Below are 25946 nucleotides of genomic sequence, written 5' to 3' on the forward strand. Positions count from 1 at the left end.
AGTGTAAAACCAACAGAGGGCAGCATTCTGTCCGATGAAATATTAGCCATATGTGGTAGTGTGTTCATTTGCATTTATTCAAATATATTCCCATGATCCTTTCGTGTAAAGGTTTAATACAAAAAAACCCCCAAAATAAATAGAAAAAAAGAGTTTGCAAGTTCGAATTAATGTCCGCGAGTGCGGCGGGGAGACCAGCGGATCATGGGGAATATATTTTATTTAAATGATTAATAGATGAAAATGAACACACTGCCACATATGGCTAATATATCTTCGGACAGAATGCTGCCCTCTGTTGGTTTTACACTGAGTAGCATAATATTCTGCCCGAGAATATATTAGCTATATATATGGTAGTGAGCTCATTGGTCGCCAGTAGGAGGCCCCCTGCTGGCGACCAATAGAGTTGCTGATACGCACATTTAAACTACTGGCGCCAGAGCTGCTGCGGTACGCGGTAACCCCGTATTAACCCCTTAACCGGAAAAAACGAAGAAAAAACTAATATTCGCCCGAAGAGAAGACAGGAACGGGCGAATATTCGCGGAATACGAAGATTATTTTTTTGCACGAAGACGAAGAGCCCCCTGGTGCCCAAGTCTAGTTTCAACCATGAGTTGTCACATCGGTATGGTGACTTTATGCATCTGTTTTGGTCTGGTATATTGGCTCAATCTAGTAGACAAACACATTAAGTCCTTATCCGTTATTGTAAACAATAGAATGTCTCAGTCTTAAGCACCCATAGGGGCCCGCTAGGACTTTAGCATATGCAGGACGCAAAGAATCCGCTCAGTCTGGGAATTCAGCTGAACGGGTATTTATAAATGTTACAGATTTATTGAGGAACTCAATCATATAGAACGTATCGGTCCAATCAAAGTGAATCACCAGCATTAGGTGACATTTTTATACACTTCTGTTTGACCTTTTTATGTATTTATTCCCCGACATTTTATGAGACGCGGGTTAAACCAGCTCATCGTCAGCAGATTCTGGTCCGTAAGCAAAAATAACATTTAAACCATTCAAGCAATTAATCATAGTTATGTGTAGCTGAGAGGGCGGTAGATAAGCCTCCCAGCAGAGGTGGTAGAGGGTAATACAGTGAGGGTAATAAACATGCATGGGATAGACATCCGGCTCCTGAATCTAAGACGAGACATACAGACAGGAGCAGTTTGAGAGAATTAACCCCTCTATTACCAGGCATTTCACACACAGTCACACAAACAGACAAACACATACAGTGGGGTTCTTACGTGGTACCGGCTGTACTTACACTGAGTGGTAAGCAGGGACTCTCCTGGGATCTATTAATTCTGTATTAGGAGGGGTGAGGGTCCCGGTGTCTGTGTATTAGGAGGGGTGAGGGTCCCGGTGTCTGTGTATTAGGAGGGGTGAGAGGCGAGGGTCTTGGTGTCTGTGTATTAGGAGGGGTGAGGGTCCCGGTGTCTGTGTATTAGGAGGGGGTCCCGGTGTCTGTGTATTAGGAGGGGTGAGAGGCTCGGGTCTCGGTGTCTGTGTATTAGGAGGGGTGAGGGTCCCGGTGTCTGTGTATTAGGAGGGGTGAGGGTCCCGGTGTCTGTGTATTAGGAGGGGTGAGGGTCCCGGTGTCTGTGTATTAGGAGGGGTGAGGGTCCCGGTGTCTGTGTATTAGGAGGGGGTGAGGGTCCCGGTGTCTGTGTATTAGGAGGGGTGAGGGTCCCGGTGTCTGTGTATTAGGAGGGGTGAGAGGCGAGGGTCTTGGTGTCTGTGTATTAGGAGGGGTGAGGGTCCCGGTGTCTGTGTATTAGGAGGGGGTCCCGGTGTCTGTGTATTAGGAGGGGTGAGAGGCTCGGGTCTCGGTGTCTGTGTATTAGGAGGGGTGAGGGTCCCGGTGTCTGTGTATTAGGAGGGGGTCCCGGTGTCTGTGTATTAGGAGGGGTGAGGGTCCCGGTGTCTGTGTATTAGGAGGGGTGAGAGGCGAGGGTCTTGGTGTCACTATATAAGGAGAGTCTCTCGGTGTCACCCGTCTTACTCCTCATCGCAGGGATTGTTGCTGAGTGAGTGTCACTCAGGGTGTGACATGGAGGGGCGAGGAGTGTATGAGGGAGGGCGTTTGGGTCCCGGTGGGGCGGGGTGTGGGGCAGATTACCGAGCGGGGTAATAAAAGACGAGAAATACCAGAAATGTCAACTTAATTGCCTGGGAAAAGATGATTCTCGTTAATTACCGGCTCTGGGCAGGTCCTGCTTATGTAAACCTTTTTAGGAGGAAAATACATTTTCTGGGTAAACAGAGAGGTCTCTCTATCTGCCCCACTGAGCCCACCGGCCCCATCCGGCCCCCGTCTAGTCTGTCCATTTTCCCGTCCGTAAAGACTCAAATCTTAATCAGTCGTTGGTCTCGTCTTAGATTCAGGAGCCGTATGCCTATCCCATACGTGTGTAATCCCCTCGCTGTATTACCCTCTACCACCTCTGCTGGGAGGCTGTTCCATTTATCTACGTGTAACCTGTATGATCTGAGTTGAGTCTTCTCTTCATGGGAGGAGGTCGTCAGAAGCCAAAATCCAATTGAAAAGTGAATATGAATGTCTCATGTCAGAGGTGGCGCGTTCCGGCCCCTGGGGCCACCGGCTCTCTATTCCTTCCTGCCCCTCTAGGACCCCTCCGTCCTGAACTCTTGCGTGTTATATATTTGAGTTTAGTTGATGTGATGGCCGTGCGTGGGGTGCTTTGTCGTGTTATTCAGGGCATGTTCCGTGTTCCGTGTTTTGTTTGGCGTGTATCTGTGGGTTGTTATCCGCGTCAGGTGGTTGCGGTCGGGGCAGCACACGCGTGACGGGGGTAAATAAACACGGCGAACAGCCCCGGGAATTCCTGAAAAGCCCTGCCTGTTTCCTAAAGTGCGCGTCAGGTTCAGTAAAGCCCATCACTCCGAGACATCCCTCCCCACGCCCAGTGTGAATAAACTGCTTTCCCGTCACTGCTTGTCTCATCTTGTGAGGATTGTAGACGGTGTGAGAGACGCCTGGTGGCCGGATCCACGCGCCGGACCCTCTGCCGCCATGTCCAGACCCCTGTTACTGTGCATCCTCCTGGCTGCCGTGACAACAGGTGAGTGCCGGCCCACCAGCCCACCAGCCCCCCGCATGTCACCACTACTAGAGAGAAGAGAGAGAGAAGAGAGAGAGGAGATAGGAGAGAAAGAGATAAGGTAGAGAGGGGAGAGAAGAGAGACATAGGAAAGAATCTGATGGAGAGAGACAGGGAGAGAAGAGAGAGGATGGGAGAGAGAGAGGGGGAGAGAAAAGAGAGGGACATTTAAATACATAAAAGGATTCAACAAAATACAGGAGAGAAATTTCCTTTAAAGAGACCGGAATCCAATACTAGAGAGTCACAGACTGAGATGGAACGGAAGGAAGTTTTACTTTACTGAGAGGGTGGTAGATAAGTGGAACAGCCTCCCGGCAGAAGTGGTAGAGGGTAATACAGTGAGGGTATAAAACATGCATGGGATAGACATACGGCTCCTGAATCAGTAAGGAATCTAAACTTTATTAAATAGAGATTTCTTAAAATCTCCGGGAATGAGAAATCCTTTTAGATTGTGTTTAGAATGTCAATCAAATAGTTTATGATTAGAATGCAAAAAAATATTTACTAGATTATTAAATTAGAGATAAAATGCCCCAAAACCCTGTGCCTTTCAACATAATATAGGTAGGGATTCTTAAATCTGTCCTTTTCATCACAGTTATAATAATTATTTTTAGTAGTAGTATTTTTATAATTTTTATATATTTTTTTTAATTACTATCATTAATATTGTTATTATTATATTATTACTATAATTATTATTAATGTTATTATTATTGTTATTTTTGGGCATGTTTTGACGTTAGTTTAGTGAGAGTTTTGGGATGACATTTTGTGACACGCTGGGTTGGGGGGATCCCGCCTGCACCAGACGTGTGGATAAAGGCTGGTGATTCCGTTACACGTGTAATGACGAATGAGGGAGTGCATGTGTATATACGGTATGCGACTATATAGTATAAGAGTGAGTGCGTGTGTTAGCATATTGTGTTAGTGTGAGTGTGTGTCAGAGTACAGTATTAGAGCGCCAAGTGAAAGTGCGTGTGTATATAGATATGTGACTATATGGTATGAGAGTGAGTGCGTGTGTGTATGTATGACTGTACGGTATTAGTGTGAGTGCGTGTGTATATGTATGACTGTACGGTGTTAGCGTGAGCGTGTAGATGTTCATGGTGTTAGAGTTTGTGGGTGTTGGAGCAGCAAAGGGCCACATTTGTGGAAGGAGACGTATTTCTCTGCCCCTTCCAGTTAGACAGGGCCCTGCAGAGACAGGGGCCCCCGGGTACTCCAGCAGGGGCCCCGCTCTGATACGAGGAGGGAAGCCACAAAGCACGAGGTAATTTGGAACACAGCGGGGTAACGGTATATGGGGGTGCAGGGGGTATTTCTTTTGCCCCCATTCCCTGCCGATACACAGAGAACGCAAAGCGCAGCACATTAACCCCCCGGCTGCCAGGACTCCATGATGACAAACCAATGAGCCATCACCGTCATGACATCACTGAGACAGCTGTTACACGGCGCTGTCACCGGCGGGGGGCCCACTAGAGATGGCCCTGAGAATACCCCTACCCCAAGTGGTTTCTTCCATGATACTGAGGAGAATAGATTCCACCATCCTGCCACAAGTAGTTTGTTCCATAAAACTAAGGGAAATAGTTTCCATCTTCCCCCATCTCAAGTGGTTTGCTCCATTATCCTCAGGAGAATACATTCTACCACCTCAGGTGGTTTATCCCACGATAATGAGAGAATAGATTACCCATCACTCAATGGATTCCACCTCCCCTCGGTTTGTTCTTGGGCACTTCCTGTCTGCGATGTGCGCAGGGAGTGCTTCGTGTGTTGATGTGAGAGCTTCTGACTCACGAGCACCGGAGGAGCGGCCGTCTGCTCTGTGGGATGCCCGGGTTGTGTGTTTCAATGCAGGCGAGGGAGGGCAGTATGCCCAGTGACCAAAATAATACCCCAGGGAGGGGCAGTAGATTTGGCCCATCCGGGTTTCACTAAGAAATAATACCCCAGACAGCGCAGTAGATCTGGCCTATTTGGGATACGGTAAGAAATAATACCCCAGGCAGGGGCAGTAGATCTGGTCTATTTGGGATATGGTAAGAAATAATACCCCAGGCAGGGGCAGTAGATCTGGCCTATTTGGGATATGGTAAGAAATAATACCCCAGGCAGGGGCAGTAGATCTGGCCTATTTGGGATACGGTAAGAAATAATACCCCAGGCAGGGGCAGTAGATCTGGCCTATTTGGGATACGGTAAGAAATAATACCCCAGGCAGGGGCAGTAGATTTGGATGGTAAAATGACTTCCCTCCTTCGCTTTCAGTTGTTTCTTTGGGCGTCTCTCGTTTTTTGCTGACGTTCGTACGAATCCATGAATTTAAAATTTGTTACATTTCTAATTCGTACAAATCTGATTGGACGATTCTGTAATTCATTATCCACCAATAAGAAGCCAGGACACGTGCGGTAAAAGTATATGGAGAAAAGTCTCTTAAGAAACCCTGACAATGATGATGTAAATAATCTGTCTGCCGACGGCAGTCTCTGCATGGAGGGGGCCGGGGCCCGCAGGGGGTCCTGGGACGGCGTGCGATTTATTATTTGATTTTTAGTAGAAGAGGGTTTTTGGCATTTATGTCGGGTCCGTTTCCTGGATATTTTGTATCATTGAACGATACCGAAGGTGGATTTTTGGAATTGACTTTTTGTATTTGATGCTGCTTTGTATCTTTATTTTGGTGAGGTAGTTCATGTCGTGTTTGCCACCTGCCTGCTGTTGTTGCCCATTGATGCCCAAGACGAGGCTGTATTTGGCCGTTACGGGAACCGGCCGTGCCCGGTAATCGTGTTATCCGGTGGAGACATTTCTGGGGCGCTGTTATCTTTGTTCCAAATGTAGCACTTTTTCCGCAGCAAGGAAACCCACAGATCCTGACGGGCCGCTGGTGGGATTCCAGTGTTCAGAGCCACAAAGGGCTTTGCTTACTAAGTATGGCACCCGGACTTTTTGGCAGTAGATGGAGGGCCGGAGGAGGAGAGCGAACACAGCAGCCTGAGCTTCTCAGGACTGGACTTGATTTCTGAGATGAGTGAAACAAACATGGGTCGTCTCAGCCCTTAGTGAATAGAACCCTAAATATTTGCACGCTCTGCAGTGCACGTCCCCATTTCATTCCTAACACACAAACAACGCGCATAAATCCATCAGATGTAATGCCTGGCCTATCGCCTGCCCGCTTCTACTGATAATTAGCGATCCAGTGTCAAAGATGAACAGGATCAGGCTGCTGGTGCGCTATCAGGGATCTGGTACTCTGTATTGGGCAGTTGGTGCTCTGTGTCAGGCAGTTGGTGTTCTGTGTCAGGGATCTGGTGTTCTGTGTCAGGGATCTGGTGCTCTGTGTCAGGGATCTGGTACTCGGTGTCAGGGATCTGTTGCTCGGTGTCAGGGATCTGGTGCTCGGTGTCAGGGATCTGGTGCTCGGTGTCAGGGATCTGGTGCACTGTGTCAGGCAGTTGGTGTTCTGTGTCAGGGATCTGGTGCTCTGTGTCAGGGATCTGGTGCTCGGTGTCAGGGATCTGGTGCTCTGTGTCAGGCAGTTGGTGTTCTGTGTCAGGGATCTGGTGCTCGGTGTCAGGGATCTGGTGCTCTGTGTCAGGCAGTTGGTGCTCTGTGTCAGGCAGTTGGTGTTCTGTGTCAGGGATCTGGTGCTCGGTGTCAGGGATCTGATGCTCGGTGTCAGGGATCTGGTACTCGGTGTCAGGGATCTGGTGCTCGGTGTCAGGGATCTGGTGCTCTGTGTCAGGCAGTTGGTGTTCTGTGTCAGGGATCTGGTGCTCTGTGTCAGGGATCTGGTACTCGGTGTCAGGGATCTGGTGCTTGGTGTCAGGGATCTGGTGCTCGGTGTCAGGGATCTGGTGCTCGGTGTCAGGCAATTGGTGTTCTGTGTCAGGGATCTGGTGCTCGGTGTCAGGGATCTGGTGCTCGGTGTCAGGGATCTGGTGCTCTGTGTCAGGCAGTTGGTGCTCTGTGTCAGGCAGTTGGTGTTCTGTGTCAGGGATCTGGTGCTCGGTGTCAGGGATCTGGTGCTCGGTGTCAGGGATCTGGTACTCGGTGTCAGGGATCTGGTGCTCGGTGTCAGGGATCTGGTGCTCGGTGTCAGGGATCTGGTGCTCTGTGTCAGGCAGTTGGTGTTCTGTGTCAGGGATCTGGTGCTCGGTGTCAGGGATCTGGTACTCGGTGTCAGGGATGGATAAGCTGGAAGTGGCACAAAGTCAAATCAAGCCCTCTGTCGAGCTCTTTGTGAATGAGCCAAACTGGCCTCCTAGAAATGGTGAATCCTTATAAGTGATGAGCCAATGACAGAATGGGAGATATTTAAGGATCATTCTGCAGACCTCCTGACATCAAGGCCCCTCCAGGCATTGCACTCAAAACCCAATGGCCAGGTCCGAGGAGTCCCCAGAGTGAGATCCGAAAGCCTAAAATTGCCAAAAGTAAGTAAGTAGCAGGAACTTTGGTTCCAAAGAGGTTAATATCATGTTATACGTATATATATAAATACGTACTATAATAGATACTCGCCCTAAAAAACGACCCCACATTTTGCTGAAAACCTTTGTTTATTTGAGGCTCGCAGAGCTCCATCACTCGAGGGGAGGAGGTTTGGGAAAAATTCTGCCCCTTTCATTAATAATCCAAGCCTTTCATTTTCATTCATTGTAGGGATTTAAGGCAGGAATTGTCTCCATGCAAGCGATTAGTCAGCATAATTATTATTTACCCTCGTTTGAGGAGGTGGAAAAATCGTCACGTCTTTGATGTCTTCAGTTCGACACCGAACCCATTCTGTCACACTTCCCCCAGAGGCGCGTTCAATCTATCCACCCAATACCCTCAGCCAGCATCATGAAGATCAGTGCCACCCTAACCCCCAAACAGCCTTCCTGTGCCATTTTTACCTTAGCTGGTCAGTGCCCCCAAGCAGCTGATATGTGCCATCATTGCCCTCAAACAGCTTGTCTGTGCCATCATTGCTCCCAAACAACTTGTCTATGCCTACTTTGCCCCCCTGAACATACACTGCCACACATATGTAAACAGACTTACACAAGTACACACATGCTAACACACACTCCCTCTCATACCACTCATAATAACATATGCTCCGTCTTACACCACTTACATATCCCTGCTCATACACTAACACATACACATCCATGCTCACACGCACTTATACATAGTCATTCATGATCACACAGTTATACATACAAACATACACATCCATGCTCACACACACTTATACATAGACATCCATGCTCACATACATACATATACTATATGGACAAAAGTATTGGGACACCTGACCGTTCCACCAACAGGGACTTTTATGACATTCTAAATACACAGACATTAATATGAAGTTGGTCCCCCCTTTGCAGATATAACGCCTTCCACTCTTCTGGGAAGGATTTCCACAAGATTTTGGGGAGTTTCTGTGGGAATTTTTGCCCGTTCATCCAGTGGAGCGCTTGTGAGGTCAGGCACTCAGGTTGGACGAGACGCCCGGCTCGCAATCTCTAGTCTAATGGTGTTCATTGAGGTCAGGGCTTTGTGTAAGGAGACTTCCCGTCTCTATCAGGCGCTGTACTGAGCGTCACTTTGTATCAGCCAGTTACGCCTCGCGTAAAGCCCTTGTTATTATTAATATTATTATTATAGAAATGCATGAATAAGCGTTTGATTAAAGCTCTGAGAGACATGACTTGAAAAGCACACACTGACGTTCTCACACCCGACACAATCAAAGAGGGGTGTGTGAGTGGTTGGTGTCACGTTAATCATCTCCCGCCGGTTACACAGGGCTTTGGCTTCGCTGACTTTACCTGGTGGGACACACAGCATGAGTCAGGGGCATTGTCTGCCACCTAAAGGGGACCTGGGGCATTAAACTGCCAAATAAGTTTTCTTTTAGTAGAATTTGTAATCTGTTTTGTGCGTGAGGGACGAGCGCATCGCCTGGAATGCAGCAAATAATCCGTATAAACAGAATTAGCAGCCGGCTTTTATACGGAGGAAGAACCGTCATCAGCCCATCAAAATGAAACAGCGTTTCTACGTATTCAGGCTTATCCCGTGAAACGCGCCGGACCCGTTTAATTACTCCAGACGACAGACATCAGCTGATTGTCAGCGGATTAAGTCCTGAAGCGGAACATGCGCAAATCCGGCAGACGTGTTTGTGATCATAACTGTAATAGAAATAAAACTCTCCTGAGTATTAATCACACCCGTTTATAATTTAATAATGAACCCCCCTCCCGTCTCACTGCAGGGACCCCAAAGCCCTGATTCTCAATGTGCTTTAAATAACAGCAGTGGGAGGGGCATCGGTAGTGGGTGTGGCTCAATGTCCCCCTGTCCAGAGAAAGAGTAGAGTAACCCAGAGACCCGAGGAATCATCGCCTCGCCCGGAGACTCCTGGTCAAACCCGGAGAGTTGGCAGGTATGCATTGGAACGCTCCAAGAAGTAATTATCGCTCAGAGTTCTGCCGTAAATAAACATATTTTATCGTTCATCTATTGGAGGATCTTTAGACCCAAACATTCCTATTTATACATTCGAAACCATGCTGATCGGTGTTATCAGGGTCAGCGTTTTTAGGCAGAACCAGGTAAATGTGGCTGTTATTCTTGTGCCGGCATTAATAAGGGTTTATTCCCCAGGCTCCTCGCTGCAGTGCATGCAGTGCACAGACGTCGCCGGAAAGACCTGCACCGGGATAGCCGTGAACTGCGCTCCCAGCTCCGACATGTGCACGTCAACGCTCGTCCAAGACGAGATCGGTAAGAGCCGTGATCACAACCTTAATTCTGCCAAAATTAGGAACTTACTTCAAAAGCACCATCTTGGGGATGGGCTACTAAAGGGTTAACAATTGAGGATTGTCCCATTGGTGCCCCATTCAATGGAGAGTTTTGCCATAATTGGCTTTAATGAGAATATTTGATTTTGAAGATCAAAGTCACAGAGTGATGTCATTAATATTTAGCAATGTTTAGGAATCAGGAATTACTTTCTTTGATGCTGTGGTGGTTAAAGGGGCAACGTGAAGGGTTTGTCTGTCTAGGCATAATCTAAACCGGGGGGTCGGTGGCTTAGAGTGGCATTATGGAAATAATAATTAACAAAGCAATTTACAGCTTCACTAATCTGTGATGGGAAACGTTGAGTCTTTAAATTTTGTGGGTTACAGACGAGGACATGCATTTTTAAAGCAAACTCGCATGTCCTCACCTGTAATCAGCAAAATAAACCCCTTATACATTCTCAAAAAATAATGGGGAAAAACCCCGGACCCCTATAAACAAAAAGGAGATGAGGATTTCCCCCCTCTCCCCCCAACTAATATGTGGTGAGGGGTAATTAATTGACCCTGTAGGGTGCATGACCCTTTCATGACCCTATACGCCTTTCTCTCCTATTCCCTGCTAATGGGGATAGGGTTAAATAATATAAAAAAACCCTACTAGAGGCTCTGACCTCCAGAGAGGGAAGAGGGGTTAATGTTTCAGGAATGGCTGTTAACTTCATTCTGAATTTAAAAACCACCTGTGCTGGGTAACTGATCCAGCTATCTCCAACAATTAACCTCGCCCTGAGATATCTGTGATAATAGCGTTACGGAGGGACCTGCGCGGCCGGAAACAATCTCTAGCGCTACAGGCACATGCGACGTCCGCTAAAACCACGCCGGGAAAGAGAACAGGAAGCGGCTTCCAACTTCCTGCTCGGGCTGACGGGAGGATTCTGATACCGCCTGCACTGAGGGGTCATGGGAAACAGAGGGGGATTTGTGTGAAATTCCCCGGCTATGCCTTTGGTGGATCCACTTGTGCACCAAGAAGACCTTGGGTACCCCCAGGACCCCTCCTGCACCCCAGGGGCCACACTGCGTTACAGCCCTGCCCTATGGGTACCAGTATGTTTTAATGCTTTATGGTATTTCTCTTTTTTTTCGGCAGACACCTCAGACCCAGAAAGCATGTTTCTTCTCGACGGATCCCGTGAGTAGATTCCATCCATGATTTATCTTTATTATTATTATTTTCATGCTTTGTTTTACATCAGATTTTGGCTCCAAACTCTGTAAATAAATAACCGAAACACAAAGTATGGGCCTGGCGGTGACTTCGGTTCCACTGGTTGATCCTATTTACTAAGTGGGGATTTTTGATATGCGGCAACGTTTTGGGGAGAGTTCTCAGACTCTGCGCATGTATTCTGTATGAAGAGCCGCAGGCCGGCTTACGCTGCATTCTTCTCCGCAGGAAATAAAACGTCGTACATGTTTTTAAGGGATTGCGGGAATTCTAGCGACTGCAATAAGGTGGTGATTTTGAGAACCCCCTATAACCGAATGGTGAAAAGCACCCGGTGCTGCAGGTCCAACCTCTGCACCCCCGAAATCCCCAAACGTGAGTATTGGAGCCGAGAGACAGAGCCCGGCTCATCAGCGTCACAGGGTCGGCGGCAGCCGGTGGCAGATTCAGCGTTATCTGATCGATTGGCTGTCCTGCAGGTCTCCCCTTTGCCCCGCCCACCTATAAAGGCTGCATGAACCAATAGGCAACAGTTACTTAACTGGAGGGGGGGTAATTTCTCTCTTAATTTCTTTAAAGGCTCACTAACCCCCCCCCTGTGCAGAAGAGCTTACAATCTACCCTCCTAATACCCTCAAGCAGGCATCCTTTAATGTTATGTTATTTGCTCTCCCTTATTGTATCAGCGCTATGGAATCTGCAGGCGCTATATAAATAAAACTTCCTGTAATAATCCACTTGATCCGAACGGGCAGTTCTGGAGTGTCCGGGGCAGCCGTTAGCAGCCCCAAGGGGCAGGAGTGGGGGGCGCCAAATGTGACAGCGAGATGAAATGCTTGTGTTTCACGTAACGTCTGTTTCTTCAGCGATACCGGAAAGTGCACAGAACGGCGTCACGTGTCACGGCTGCCTCACGGTCACGCAGGATCGGTGTGAAAAGTACAAGCCGGTGAACTGCAGGGGCAACGAGCAAAACTGCTTCTCCTTCTCCAGCAAACCCTCCAAAGGAAATGACGGTGAGTACTCAGCGCTTTACAGTTTACAGTATGAATATATATATATAATGGATTAGGAAGGTCCCTGCCCTGAAGAGCTTACAGTCTAAGGAGTAGTAAGGAGCGGGTGGAGGAGGTAAGTCTATTACCCAGAGTTGTATGGGTTAGGTAGGGTACAATAAAAGCTATTCCCGTTGAAGTTGCGGAGACTTGAGGCTTGGCGCATGTCCGGTCCCGGGGTGGGGAGTGCCGGGATATAAAGCAGCGAGAGAGAAGGGATAGACAGGATGGAGAGGTGGCTGTTAAAGAAGCCGGGACGCTCGCTATGGAGGGTAGAGAGCGTGTAGAGATGTGGCGGGATAGAGATATGCGGAATGTTTTACATGTCTGGTCCCCCCCCGCCTCCTTCCTATGCCGTAGCGCACACACTCCACTCGCGTTCTACTCAGTCCAATCCTCAGGGTTCCCATTTCCATGGACGGATGTGTCTGTAGGGGGTACTGATCATGAGCTATATTTGCCCCGTGGTGGTGCTGCCCCCTGGAGGCTTTTCCTGCCTGAAGTGGGGCCTCAATAATTCGGTATCTTATCTGTCTTGCAGTGTCGTATGCGTTGAGCGGCTGCGCCTCCCAGTCTGCATGTAACATGGAGCTGGAGATCGGTAATCAGGTCCAGTGCACCAGTGGGAGTGAAGATCTGTACCTACCCCTGCTCCTCGTGACCCTCACCACCTGGAGTCACCTCCTATACTGATCAATACAACAACATCTAGACTGATAAGACACCTGCACTGATCAATACACTAATCAATACACCAATACTCTACACTGATCAATACACCAATACTCTACACTGATCAATACACAAATACTCTACACTGATCAATACACCAATACTCTACACTGATCAATACACCAATACTCTACACTGATCAATACACAAATACTCTACACTGATCAATACACCAATACTCTACACTGATCAATACACCAATACTCTACACTGATCAATACACAAATACACTGATCAATACACCAATACTCTACACTGATCAATACACTAATACTCTGCACTGATCAATACACAAATACACTGATCAATACACAAATACACTGATCAATACACCAATACTCTACACTGATCAATACACCAATACTCTACACTGATCAATACACCAATACTCTAAACTGATCAATACACCAATACTCTACACTGATCAATACACAAATACACTGATCAATACACAAATACACTGATCAATACACCAATACTCTACACTGATCAATACACCAGTACTCTACACTGATCAATACACCAATACTCTACACTGATCAATACACCAATACTCTACACTGATCAATACACCAATACTCTACACTGATCAATACACTAATACTCTGCACTGATCAATACACAAATACACTGATCAATACACAAATACACTGATCAATACACCAATACTCTACACTGATCAATACACCAGTACTCTACACTGATCAATACACCAATACTCTACACTGATCAATACACCAATACTCTGCACTGATCAATACACAAATACACTGATCAATACACAAATACACTGATCAATACACCAATACTCTGCACTGATCAATACACCAATACTCTGCACTGATCAATACACCAATACTCTACACTGATCAATACACCAATACTCTACACTGATCAATACACCAATACTCTGCACTGATCAATACACCAATACTCTACACTGATCAATACTCTACACTGATCAATACACAAATACACTGATCAATACACCAATACTCTACACTGATCAATACACCAATACTCTGCACTGATCAATACACAAATACACTGATCAATACACAAATACACTGATCAATACACCAATACTCTACACTGATCAATACGCCAATACTCTACACTGATCAATACACCAATACTCTACACTGATCAATACACCAATACTCTGCACTGATCAATACACCAATACTCTACACTGATCAATACACAAATACACTGATCAATACACCAATACTCTACACTGATCAATACACCAATACTCTACACTGATCAATACACAAATACACTGATCAATACACCAATACTCTACACTGATCAATACACTAATACTCTGCACTGATCAATACACAAATACACTGATCAATACACAAATACACTGATCAATACACCAATACTCTACACTGATCAATACACCAATACTCTACACTGATCAATACACCAATACTCTAAACTGATCAATACACCAATACTCTACACTGATCAATACACCAATACTCTACACTGATCAATACACTAATACTCTGCACTGATCAATACACAAATACACTGATCAATACACAAATACACTGATCAATACACCAATACTCTACACTGATCAATACACCAGTACTCTACACTGATCAATACACCAATACTCTACACTGATCAATACACCAATACTCTGCACTGATCAATACACAAATACACTGATCAATACACAAATACACTGATCAATACACCAATACTCTGCACTGATCAATACACCAATACTCTGCACTGATCAATACACCAATACTCTACACTGATCAATACTCTACACTGATCAATACACAAATACACTGATCAATACACCAATACTCTACACTGATCAATACACCAATACTCTGCACTGATCAATACACAAATACACTGATCAATACACAAATACACTGATCAATACACCAATACTCTACACTGATCAATACGCCAATACTCTACACTGATCAATACACCAATACTCTACACTGATCAATACACCAATACTCTGCACTGATCAATACACCAATACTCTACACTGATCAATACACAAATACACTGATCAATACACCAATACTCTACACTGATCAATACACCAATACTCTACACTGATCAATACACAAATACACTGATCAATACACCAATACTCTACACTGATCAATACACAAATACTCTGCACTGATCAATACACCAATACTCTGCACTGATCAATACACCAATACTCTGCACTGATCAATACTCCAATACTCTACACTGATCAATACTCTATACCGATCAGGCTAATTACTGTCTGTCCCAAATTTGTATATTGATCAGTTCATCGATACTAATCGATCTCCCATACCGATCAAAATTCTCAGCACTCCTTACCCTCCTCTCCCTCTTCACTCTCCTCTCCCTTCACATCCACTTCTCTCTTCTTTCTCATCCTCCTCTCCCTCCATAGCACCTTCTCCTGATCTCTCTTCTCTTCCACCTCATCTTACTCATCCTCCTCAACCCCACGCATCCTCCTCTCCCCACTCATCCTCCTCTCCCCACGCATCATCCTCTCCCCACTCATCCTCCTCGAACTCCTTATCCTCGTCTTCCTGATGTCAGATGAATAGATATTGGCATCCAGGTGACCAAGTCGCAGACACTGGATGTATGTGATGGCCCCCGACTATGTTCCTCTGGCACCTTCATTGTGAGATTGCAGATAAATCACATGGTGATCCAGTCATGGTGGGAACGCCACCTAGAGACCTTTTCTTTCTTTGATTACAGATGCCCCCTGTGGCCATACCTGGAACTGTGCCTGGCCAATCCTGCCCTGACTTTTAAATAGCAGACTTCCTCCCCACTATGATTACGTAATGTAAACATCACAGGCCCCCTCTGAATTGCTAGAAACTTACTTAAAACGACCCGGGATTAACCTAAAGGAACCTGGGAGATGGGGAGTCCTCGCAAAATTCTCAGAACACGACAGAGCGAGAGAATGAACTGTAAAGGAAGTGCTGCAGAGCGTTACAGGAAGTGTACTGAAGTATGCTTCCTGGTTTCACTTCCTGGTTTCAGTAGATGCTGCCAGGGGAAGGAGTAAAAGTCTATTTTCTTACAATGTTCTCAATCTAATGCAATAAAGAGCCCAATATATATAATACACCCCTCCCCCGCTCCACACACTGCCCTTTCTGAACACTCCTTGGCCAATGCTGCCCTCCCTGCCCCGGGGAGAGTTGTTGCCTAGGGGTGCCTGGTATATACAGAAGAGAGCTGATGTGTGTGTCTGTTGCCCAGTACGCTGGACGATGCCCTCCCTGCTTTAAAACGCGCCCTTTGTGTTGTAAATAGGAGAATGTGTATACATGTTTGTGATGTGTTTGCGTGTAATCTGTACCATATATATGCTGGCGTGTTTGCTGTAAGGTATTTATACTGACGTTTGCTCTGTTATTGTTGCTTATACCTAAAACAAGCTCCTAATAAAGAAGGTTACACAACGTTACCCCGCGTCCTCAGCCTCCTTCTGTCCCTGGGGGGGGGGGTTAATGCTTTATTTATACGGCAGGAAGATCCGCTTTATCTGGGGGAGCGTCAGTTACATGTACGATAAAGGAACATACACACGCACACTCATGCTAACACTATACACTAACACACACTCTAATACCAAATGCTGACACACACTAACACCATACACTAACACACACACTCACGCTAACACCATACACTAACACACACACACTCTAATACCAAATGCTGACACGCTAACACCATACACTAACACAGACTCACACTAAAACCATACACTAACACACACACACACGCTGACACCATATGCTGACATCATAGAATGACATTTTACCTCTCTTGGCGTTTTTTTTTTTTACCATAAACTGATTTTGAAAATATATATTTTTTTATAAGGGAAAGCGATCTGTGGCAGAGAAGATTGCGTCATTCTGTAGGTAATGAAGATCTATTTATTTTGGGGTTTATATTTTACTGTTAAAAACTCTTAATGAGTGAATAGCGTGAAAGATCTTTAATTCAAACGGGCTCAAGATACATTTTCTTTAACTCGCAATAACGTAGAAGCTCGGATTTGGTCGGTGACCGTCGGACCGGCGCCCGGTGCCTTGTGATTTAGGTCCAGTAAGTCCACCTCCTGAGCTTGCGATTTATTAAGGGCACGTCTCGCGGGCGTCCTTGATTTCATTCATGATTTTCTTTATTGCATCATTCATGATTTCGAGGACCTTCTGCTGGAGTCGATGGAAAGGCCCGTCGGCGAGGAGCGCGGCGCTGCCCGCCGGATTATTTGGGTTTAAGCCGAATGGCTGACACGGCGGAGGAGATCTGGTGCCGTTTCTAGACTTTGGCCGGAATCTTGTGATGTTTTGCGTCACTTTGTTGTCCTCCGGGGCAGGATGGCCTGCCGAAGATCCATCGTTGGCTTCCTCAATGCCTGTAAGACGTGGCTTTTTCTTGCTTTGTCTTTGTTCCTTACTGCCTTCTCTACCAACGTTAAATGGTCTGGCGTGGAGCCACAGTTTAACCCCTTCCGGTGCCACCGCGTGTATCTCAGACTGGGAATCTCCTGCCGCCTCCTCCGTGTCGCTGTTGGTCGAACTTGTTACTGTTTCACTCTTTGCTTCCTTGCTGTTTGTGGGACTCGGTCTATTCCCACCCCAACCTCCAGGCCTGAACCGTTCTCTACCAACGTTAAATGGTTTGGCGTGAAGCCAGAGTTTAACCCCTGCTGGTGCGACCGCGTGTATCTCCGAGAGGGAATCTCCCGGCTCTTCTTCTAGGTTGTTCTTTCGAGTTTCGGTAGCTTGGGTTGAACTTGTTACGATTTCGTTACTTCTTTCCTCCGTTTTCGTGGAACTCGGCCTATTCCCATCCCAACCTCCTTCCCTATCACCGTCTCTATTAACGCTAATCGGCCTGGCGTGGAGCCACAGTTTAACCCCTTCTGGTGCGACCGCGTGTACCACTGATTGGGCATCTCCTGCTGTTTCTGCTTTGGATAGATTGGCCGTATCATGAAGGGACCTCAGCTGGTTCAGCTCAACAAGCGGTAGATTCCCTGGATCCGATTTGGAATCTTCATCCACCTTTGGAGACGTTACGGAGCTCGGCGTGGTTGCCGCGCCTCGGCCTTTTCTCTTCCCAGCGCCTTTTTTCTGAGACTTCTTTCCTCCGTGGAGGTCCTTCTCATCACTTTCTTCCTCTGTATTGAATGGGGCGTAATGAAGCCACGGTTTATGCCCTGAACGGTTAACCTTCGGGCGGGAGCGGTGCCTTTTCTTTCCCTTTCGCCGGGGGGGTCTATGTCCCCTCGTCACGGGGGGAAGAATAATTAGCTGGTGCAAATGGCTTAATGGCGGATGCTCCGTGTGGGCCGTAGATGGTTTCACGGCCGGGGAATGCGTAGGATTCACTACATTCTCTTCAGTTGTAGAACCCAATATCTTCTGGATGAACACTTCGTCCGGCGGTGCCGGCATGCCCGATGTATGCCGGTTGCCGGTTTGGGGTGAGTGCGTGTCCACTGACGCTGGAAAGGGCGTTTCTGCCGCACCTGTGAGCGTCAAGCAGATATGTGTTACTTTAGTGTAATAAATCTGCACCGCTTAATGAAACGTGACCTTTAAACATTAAAGAACCAGAAAACTTTAACTGTTTCCGTGACGGGACGCCTGACTGACCGTTAACCCTTTGTTGTTAATTGATATCATTTTCCTCTGCGTGTTACACAAAGTAGCCGCCGGTGCCTCGGAAATAAAGTGAACGGAAACTCTTCATCTTCTGTCTGCCTCCTGAGACTTAAGTACAAAAACCTAAAAAGATGGGGGGGGTGACCCTTTAGCCTCGTTCTGCACAAATATCTATAAAAATATTATTTTTAAACTTCAGGATGATGTCATGATTCAGAAATATCTCAAAAGCCACTGTATGCGTTACTGTGATACACGTTATATGTGTTATAGCATTACATGTGACAGACGATGACCGTGTAATATTTTATATATTTATAAGATTCCGGCAGGTTTGCGGATGACGTGCGTTCCGTGGGACGGAAAATAAATGTATCCGTAATAAAGGAAACGACATGAGAAGTAAACGCGTTTAATGAAGAGATATTAACAGAAATTAACTCTGACCGGCTGGAAAGACTCAAACCTTAATCAGTCGTTGGTCTCGTCTTAGATTCAGGAACCGTATGCCTCACATACCCTCACTGTATTACCCTCTACCACTTCTGCTGGGAGGCTGTTCCATGCTCACAGTAAAGTGGTTGGCACTGAAGCAGTTAGAGGCAGTATAAATATATTGGCTGGCAGGGATTTTTATATCGCCCTTTACCATAATAAATACCCTGAAATGGCATTTAAAGAAAACAAAAATCCCTTCTGAGATTTATTTGAGGACGAATCTGCACTGGACGCCGGAGCATTAATCAGGGGACTGTCATGTCTGCCCCCCTTGTATTTATGGCCCCTTCATTCTACACCTTGTACGGGGCTGTCCGGACACTAAACTTTTTATTTACCCCTTCCCATGGGAATTGTTTATGAAATTTACCCAAATACCCCAACTGGGTACAAAGTGTCACAGAGCGAGCAACTGCGCCTACTCACCGGCTGCAGCCAAAATAAGAAACAGGGTGTAGAGGGCACCCAGGGGCCCCGGCCGCGCTCCCATCCCAGCGGAGGATTGCCGTCAGTTCTGTCCCTTTCTCCCCCGCCGTCCCTCTTTATAACCGCAGAGGGAGTCTCTGTCTGGGCATCGGCCCCAAACCTTCTCCCAGGTAAATAACAGGAGACGCTTCCTCTCAGGCGAACAAAGCAGTGACAGAGATCACTATAATTAATTACCCTTTGGGGCAACAATTTGATAAAAGAAAAAGTTGTGGCCCCAATGCTCAGAGTGGGTGAAAAATCCTCACAACTGGGGGATCCTGTCCTCAGTCCTGTGCTCTGCATTACTCACTCTGTCACCATCCAATTACACACACGCACCATCTCCTTCCTCTAACTCACAGCACTAACCCTAGGCTCACCGCTGATACACACGCTAACACCATACACTAACACATACACGCTAACACCATACACTAACACATACACACTAACACCATACACTAACACATACACACCCTAACACCAGTTCGGCGACTCTGCACATTGTCCCATTTACTCTAACAAGCTGCCCTCTTGGGGTCCGAAGCTGTCGGGGATGATGTTGGGGAGAGGGTATTTGGGGTGTATAAAGGAACCGGGGCCGCCAGTGGCAGGATGCGTGTCCTGTGCGTGCGCGGCGCCCGGCTCTCGGCAGATTGTTTGATGTCAGATGCATTATTCTGGGGTCACAATCACCTTGCCTCACGAGATCACATTCATCGATAACATTATGTGCGAGAGGCGGCTGGAGACAGCCCGGCGTTCATTGTTTCACTGGGACATTACTACTGGGACATTATCCCAAAACATGCCCCTGAGGGGGTATATCTTGGTTAACCCTCTGATTGCCATATGGTGAATGCACTTAGAGCTGGCCCTGGTTATTGCCCCAGCACCTGCCCCCTGGAGTCAGGCTCTTTCAAATCAGCAGTGAAGCCATCAGACGTTTTTGTTTAGATTAGCAAAAGGTGCGTTAGACCTGGAAACGTGATATTAATCATATAATGATATATAATAATCATATATTGTTATATAATAATCATATATAATAATCATATAATGTTATATTATAATCATATAATGATATATAATAATCATATAATGTTATATAATAATCATATATTGTTATATAATAATCATATAATGATATATAATAATCATATAATGTTATATAATAATCATATAATGATATATAATAATCATGTAATGTTATATAATAATCATAATGATACAATTAATACAATATCCGCTTAATATCCAGCAAATTACATTTTCTAGCATTTCTGCATATATTACACAATTCCACCATTGGACCAACACAGTCACACGGCACATATCTCACCCCCCACACACTATTATTGAAAAATCCCATTTGCTATGTATTGGGCTGATATTTGGGGCGCTATATCTTTAAATGCACCATATTGTAAGATATTATATAGGGGGGGGGGGTGAGATATGTGCCATGTAACTGGATTGGTCCAGAATTGTAACACTCAGAATTGTATCATTATATGATTATTATATATCATTATATAACATTATATGATTATTATATATCATTATATGATTATTATATAACATTACATGATTATTATATATATATAACAACAAAAACGCATTTGAAAATCTTTATTATTCATTAAAGGGTAAAAGACGGCATTTTAACAATTTCTCCAGACTGACACTTATTACGCAGCCGGCGGAGAGCGTTCCATCCTGCGCTGTACATCAGTACTGAGTATTACACGGATCCGCCGGACTTTCTTCGCTTCCTCTGGAATCAGGAATATTTGCGCATGAAGCTTCCGTGGAATTCGACGATTTTCTTCAAAATATTCGTCAGCTTCTCGACAGGAGGGAGCAGAGCGACCCTGAAACACCGACGGGGGTAATAAGAGACCCGGCTGGGGGGGTCCAGGAAGACTAATGCTCCAAAAGCTTTCAATTGGTTGCTATGGTGATTTCTTTAAAATTTTCATTCTAATTTCCGATTTATGTATTTTTGGGGGTTCCGTGATGTTTTGTACAGGCGACCCTCTCCTACCTGATGTGGTGGGTCCCCTCCGCTTGTCCGAAACTGCTCCCCGCAGCCAGAACGATGCCCGTGTCCTCCAGAAGCTGGTGGCAGAAGAACGTATCGGGTTCCATGCCTCGGGCCTAATGCAGAACATTACCATCAATCATTTACAACCTTTAAAGGTTGAGTTGCCCCCGGTCTGTATTTGCCCCGTAGTCACCACCCGGTGATGTTCCCCTGATCCCAGAACCGTAGGGTTGTTCTCGCCCAACGCGTACCAGTCCCAGTATAACAGGAACCCTTCCCGGTTACCTCCGCCAGTTTGATGGCCTTGTCTGGGATCTCGATCCTGGGGAAGGAGTACATGGCTCCCTGGGCTGGATTACAGCGGATCCCCGGGGCCCGGTTCAGGATCTCCTCGGTTATCCGGGCTTTCTCCGCCAGGTTGCTGAGCACCGTTTGCCTCTCCTGGGGACATGGAGGGACCAGCGAGGGTTAATACAGAGACGCCCTGCGGTCAGACCCTAAACCTGGGGGGGTCACGTCTCATCCCGCCCCCCCGATCCTCACCTGTATAAAAGTGCCATAGGATGGGTCTCCTGGCTGTGGTGGGTCCACCAGCACCTCGAGGGCCAGAGAGCCAAGAACATTGGGCAGGTTGAAGGACTTTAGGACGTAAAGCTTCTCAAACACAGATGGGTCAATATTCACAAACTCTACGTACCCGCCACGCAGGCCGCACCTGTCGGGGAGAAATAATAGTTCCATCGGCCATAACGGCGCCTATGGGTCAAACATGGAGGCCTGAGTCATGGTAAGGAAATCCGGAACCATCCTATGATGAATGGAAGGGGTTATCCACTTACTCTCCGAAGACCCCCTTGGAGATGGAGTTGACTGACACGAGCTGTATCTGCTCCGAGTACGGGGGGCCCATCTCACACAGAACCTTCTTAAAGGAATGGAAAGCCGCGCCTGCGCCGAAAACATTCTCCTGATACACCTGAGAACCGACGGAAATGGGGAAATTGGGATAAAACGAGAAAAAAAGGAGACTGAGACCTGCGCAGCTCTCAGCGTCCATCCACCGGCTTCAGCTTCCAACAAAAGGGCAGAAATTACTGAAAGGGACAGTCTTGCCCCAAATTTTCTTTCCAGACGCCAAAAACTATTTGCCAGGACAATGCACTTCGATCAACAAAATTTGGGGCATTAACAAGGGGTATTAATGAGGGGTGTTAATGAGGGGTATTTCCACACTAACACCATACACTGAAACACGCAGTCACGCTAACACCATACACTGTGGATTACAGGGACGCCCGGGGGGGGCACCTGCGATACCCAATTTAGAACACCCCAGATGGAGGCATCTACTTGCCTCATGGGAATGTAATATGTAACATATATACACTGGGTACATGGCTTCATTTAGCGCATAATACTGATTCCCACAAACTCCTGATCATTACTGCGGGCAGAATTAAATGCGGTGTGATTGGTTATTGATTACCCATAGACAGGATCAGAGCTTCACCCACCTCATCGGCAAATAACAACAGGTTCTCCTCAGCAGCCAATCGGATCACCTCTTCAATGCCTTCCCTGCTCTCCACTCGCCCTGCGGCCAGAGAAAGCAAGCCAATTATTGGTCTCTCCATCTATCTATTATCTATCTATCTATTTATTTTCCTGTCATTTTATGAATCATCTGAAATGGTCAGAAAAGGGTTAAAGGTATTTAGTAAATCAGGGCCTGTTCTACCCACCCCAATACATAAAGTAGTGATTAGGTGGCTGTAGATTGTCAGCTCTTGGGGCCAGTAGTTGCCCCATACCCCGCCGTGCTGGTACCGGTTGGGTTTCCGGGGTTGATGACGCAGAGGACCTTCGGCTGGCAGCGCCTCCTGGCTGCGGACAGAGACCGCCGGATGTTGTCCGCGTTCAGAGACCACCCGCGCTCCTCGTCCAGGTCATACTCCACCACGACTGCCCCACACATGGCGATGGCGTCCGGGTACAGCGGGCACCGGGGCGCTGACACCATGATGCCCGTCTTCAGAGGCTCCTCTTCATTTACCACCAAGGCCAGCACGCTCTGCAAGCGGAGCAAGGCATGGAGCCGTGAGGCTGACATATACCGCAGCCAGGGCCGGCCGAAGACTTAACGCCGCCTGGGGCGAAGTTTAAAATGCCGCCCCCCGCCGACGCCGGGGGGGGGCGGCATTATCTACCCCCCCCCACCGGTACTTACCCTTAAACAGTCCTGCGGCGAGTCTCCCTGTGCTGCCACGGTGCCGGCTTGTAATGCTGAGCGCCGGAAATTCACGTCACTTCCGGCGCTCTGCATTACAAGCCGGCACCGAGACCGAACAGGGAAACTCGCCGCAGAGGAGAGAGAGAGGGGCGCCGGGCGGGTAAGCGAAAACCACTCGGTGCCCCTCTCTCTCTCCTCCGCTTCAAAAAAAAAAAGTGCCGCCCCTTCTGAAGTGCAGCCTGGGGCAATTGCCCCAGTCGGCTCCATTGTAGGGCCGGCCCTGACCGCAGCGCTGTACAGAGTGGACATTCATGTATGCAGTGAATAGGGGACTGCGAGCTTGCAGTCCGGTGACGATAACCCCCGGCGTGCGGTGACCTTACCGCTAATTGCCCCCCACACACATACAGCTCAAGGGCCACCGCAACGCACCCTGGGGACCAGTAATAACACCCCAGAACAAATGCCCCCCGACATAAAACTAACCACAATGGCCTCCGTGGCCCCGCCGGACACAATCACATTCCTGGGGTCACAGGGGGCCCCGTCGCGCCTCTCTATGATGCGGGCAATCTTTCGCGGCAGGGTCTGCGATGTGTACCCCGGGTTGTAACTGCCTGGGGAAAAAAATATCAGTAGTGCCCCCGGGGTAAAGATTAACGCTGGGGGGGCAGCTGGGAATATTCAGTGTCGCAGGGGCCCCGGGGGCCCTTTGTACGGATAACTGACCCACGGAGCCGCCGTCCAGCGTCCTCATGATGGCCTTGGCTTTATTTTTGGCGTCCTCTGGGAAGACATCGCTGTCCAAGAGAGCCGGGTAGGTACACAACGCGGCCACCTAAACGGGGCGAGCGAGATATGGTGGTCTGGCTCCATGCTGTTTTTTCTTTATATTTCGGGTTTTTGGTTCATTACGTTGAATAATGTCAGGAATATACCTGTCTCAGGAAGGTGCAGGGCCGCTGCCCCGTGGCATGAAGGTCCCCCAGGTGACAGGCTGCGAGCTCCTCAAACGGTTTCACGGCCCCCTGGGAAAATGAGACTTTATGGAAACAACCTTTTTTATTATTATTATTACATGAGCTTTTTTAAGACACATTTCCACTTTTTTTTTACATCTTTATTGAATGTCAAATATATTTTCCCATCCTGATTGGCTGCTCGTCTTGTGACTTTTCTGCAATGCGTTAATTATCTGTAACCGGGTAGTGGAAGGGGTTAACAAAGTGCCCTAAATGGCACTTTAATACATAAAAAATATTAACGCGATAATTAATAATTAATGCTGCCACCTTTCACCGAGCGGTTTCCTGGACGACCTGAGAGGTTGGGCCTGGGGGTGTGGCTGGGGCGTTGTCAGGGTGTGGCTGTGGGCGTGGTTTTACTGCAGACAGCTAAGATTTGGTTTATTAGAATGGAGATGAGAAAGAGAGGAAGCAGAAGAAAGAAAAGAGAGAAAGGAGATAAGAAAGGGGAGGAAAGACAAAAGGTGAACGAATGAAGAGAAAGGAGAGAATATAAACTCTAAATATAAAGAGAGCTGCCCTCTGTAGAATGTTTCTGACACCCGGCCGCCTCTCTCCCTGCGCTCGGATATCGATGCTCGGCTCGTACCTCCTGCAGCTCCCGCTGCACCTCTGCGGCCCTGACGGACAGAGAGCCCAGGAGAGGAACACGAATGTCTGTAACGGCCGCGCTCAGGGACTCCAGGGTCAGCAGCTTCCTTGGGGAGGTCATTGTGGCTTCACCTGGGGCAGAAACGATCGGAATATCGGAGGGCTGCAAAGACTCACAGCCGGCATAGAAACAGAGAAACCCAGAACCCGCCGGCAGATCGGCCCCATCCGGCCCCCGTCTGTAGCCGTATGTCTATCCCATGCATGTTTAATACCCTCACTGTATTACCCTCTACCACTTCTGCTGGGAGGCTGTTCCACTTATCTACCACCCTCTCAGTAATGTAAAACTTCCTTCCATCCCATCTCAGTGTAGGATTCCGGT

At 47.3% G+C, this 25946-nt stretch overlaps 1 protein-coding gene across 1 annotated transcript; it reads right to left on the reverse strand.

Moving 5' to 3' along the window:
* Positions 1-21451: 21451 nt before the first annotated feature.
* On the reverse strand, positions 21452-25682 carry LOC149273621 (alanine aminotransferase 2-like). Its single transcript, XM_089506103.1, has 11 exons — positions 25560-25682; positions 24884-24973; positions 24675-24783; positions 24432-24562; positions 23543-23786; positions 23230-23309; positions 22555-22691; positions 22259-22430; positions 22001-22156; positions 21716-21828; positions 21452-21542 (listed from the first exon to the last, which is right to left on the reverse strand). The coding sequence occupies exons 1-11, from the start codon at positions 25680-25682 to the stop codon at positions 21452-21454; spliced, it is 1446 nt and encodes a 481-aa protein (XP_089362229.1).
* Between the last annotated feature and the right edge of the window lie 264 nt (positions 25683-25946).

Source organism: Sceloporus occidentalis, unplaced genomic scaffold, assembly GCF_023333645.1.
Source record: "Sceloporus occidentalis isolate IW3139 unplaced genomic scaffold, rSceOcc1.0.p SCAF_363, whole genome shotgun sequence".
NCBI classification, from domain to species: Eukaryota; Metazoa; Chordata; class Lepidosauria; order Squamata; family Phrynosomatidae; genus Sceloporus; species Sceloporus occidentalis.

Bases quoted from the DNA above. Each gene is read 5' to 3' on its own strand.
- LOC149273621 (XM_089506103.1), bottom strand. From the start codon at position 25,682: ATGACCTCCCCAAGGAAGCTGCTGACCCTGGAGTCCCTGAGCGCGGCC. The intron at 23,310-23,542 runs GTACCAGCACGG...CTCTGGCCGCAG, and splicing joins CAACCCCGGAAACCCAACCG to GGCGAGTGGAGAGCAGGGAA. The intron at 22,692-23,229 runs GTGGGTGAAGCT...GTCGGTTCTCAG, and splicing joins TGTTGTTATTTGCCGATGAG to GTGTATCAGGAGAATGTTTT.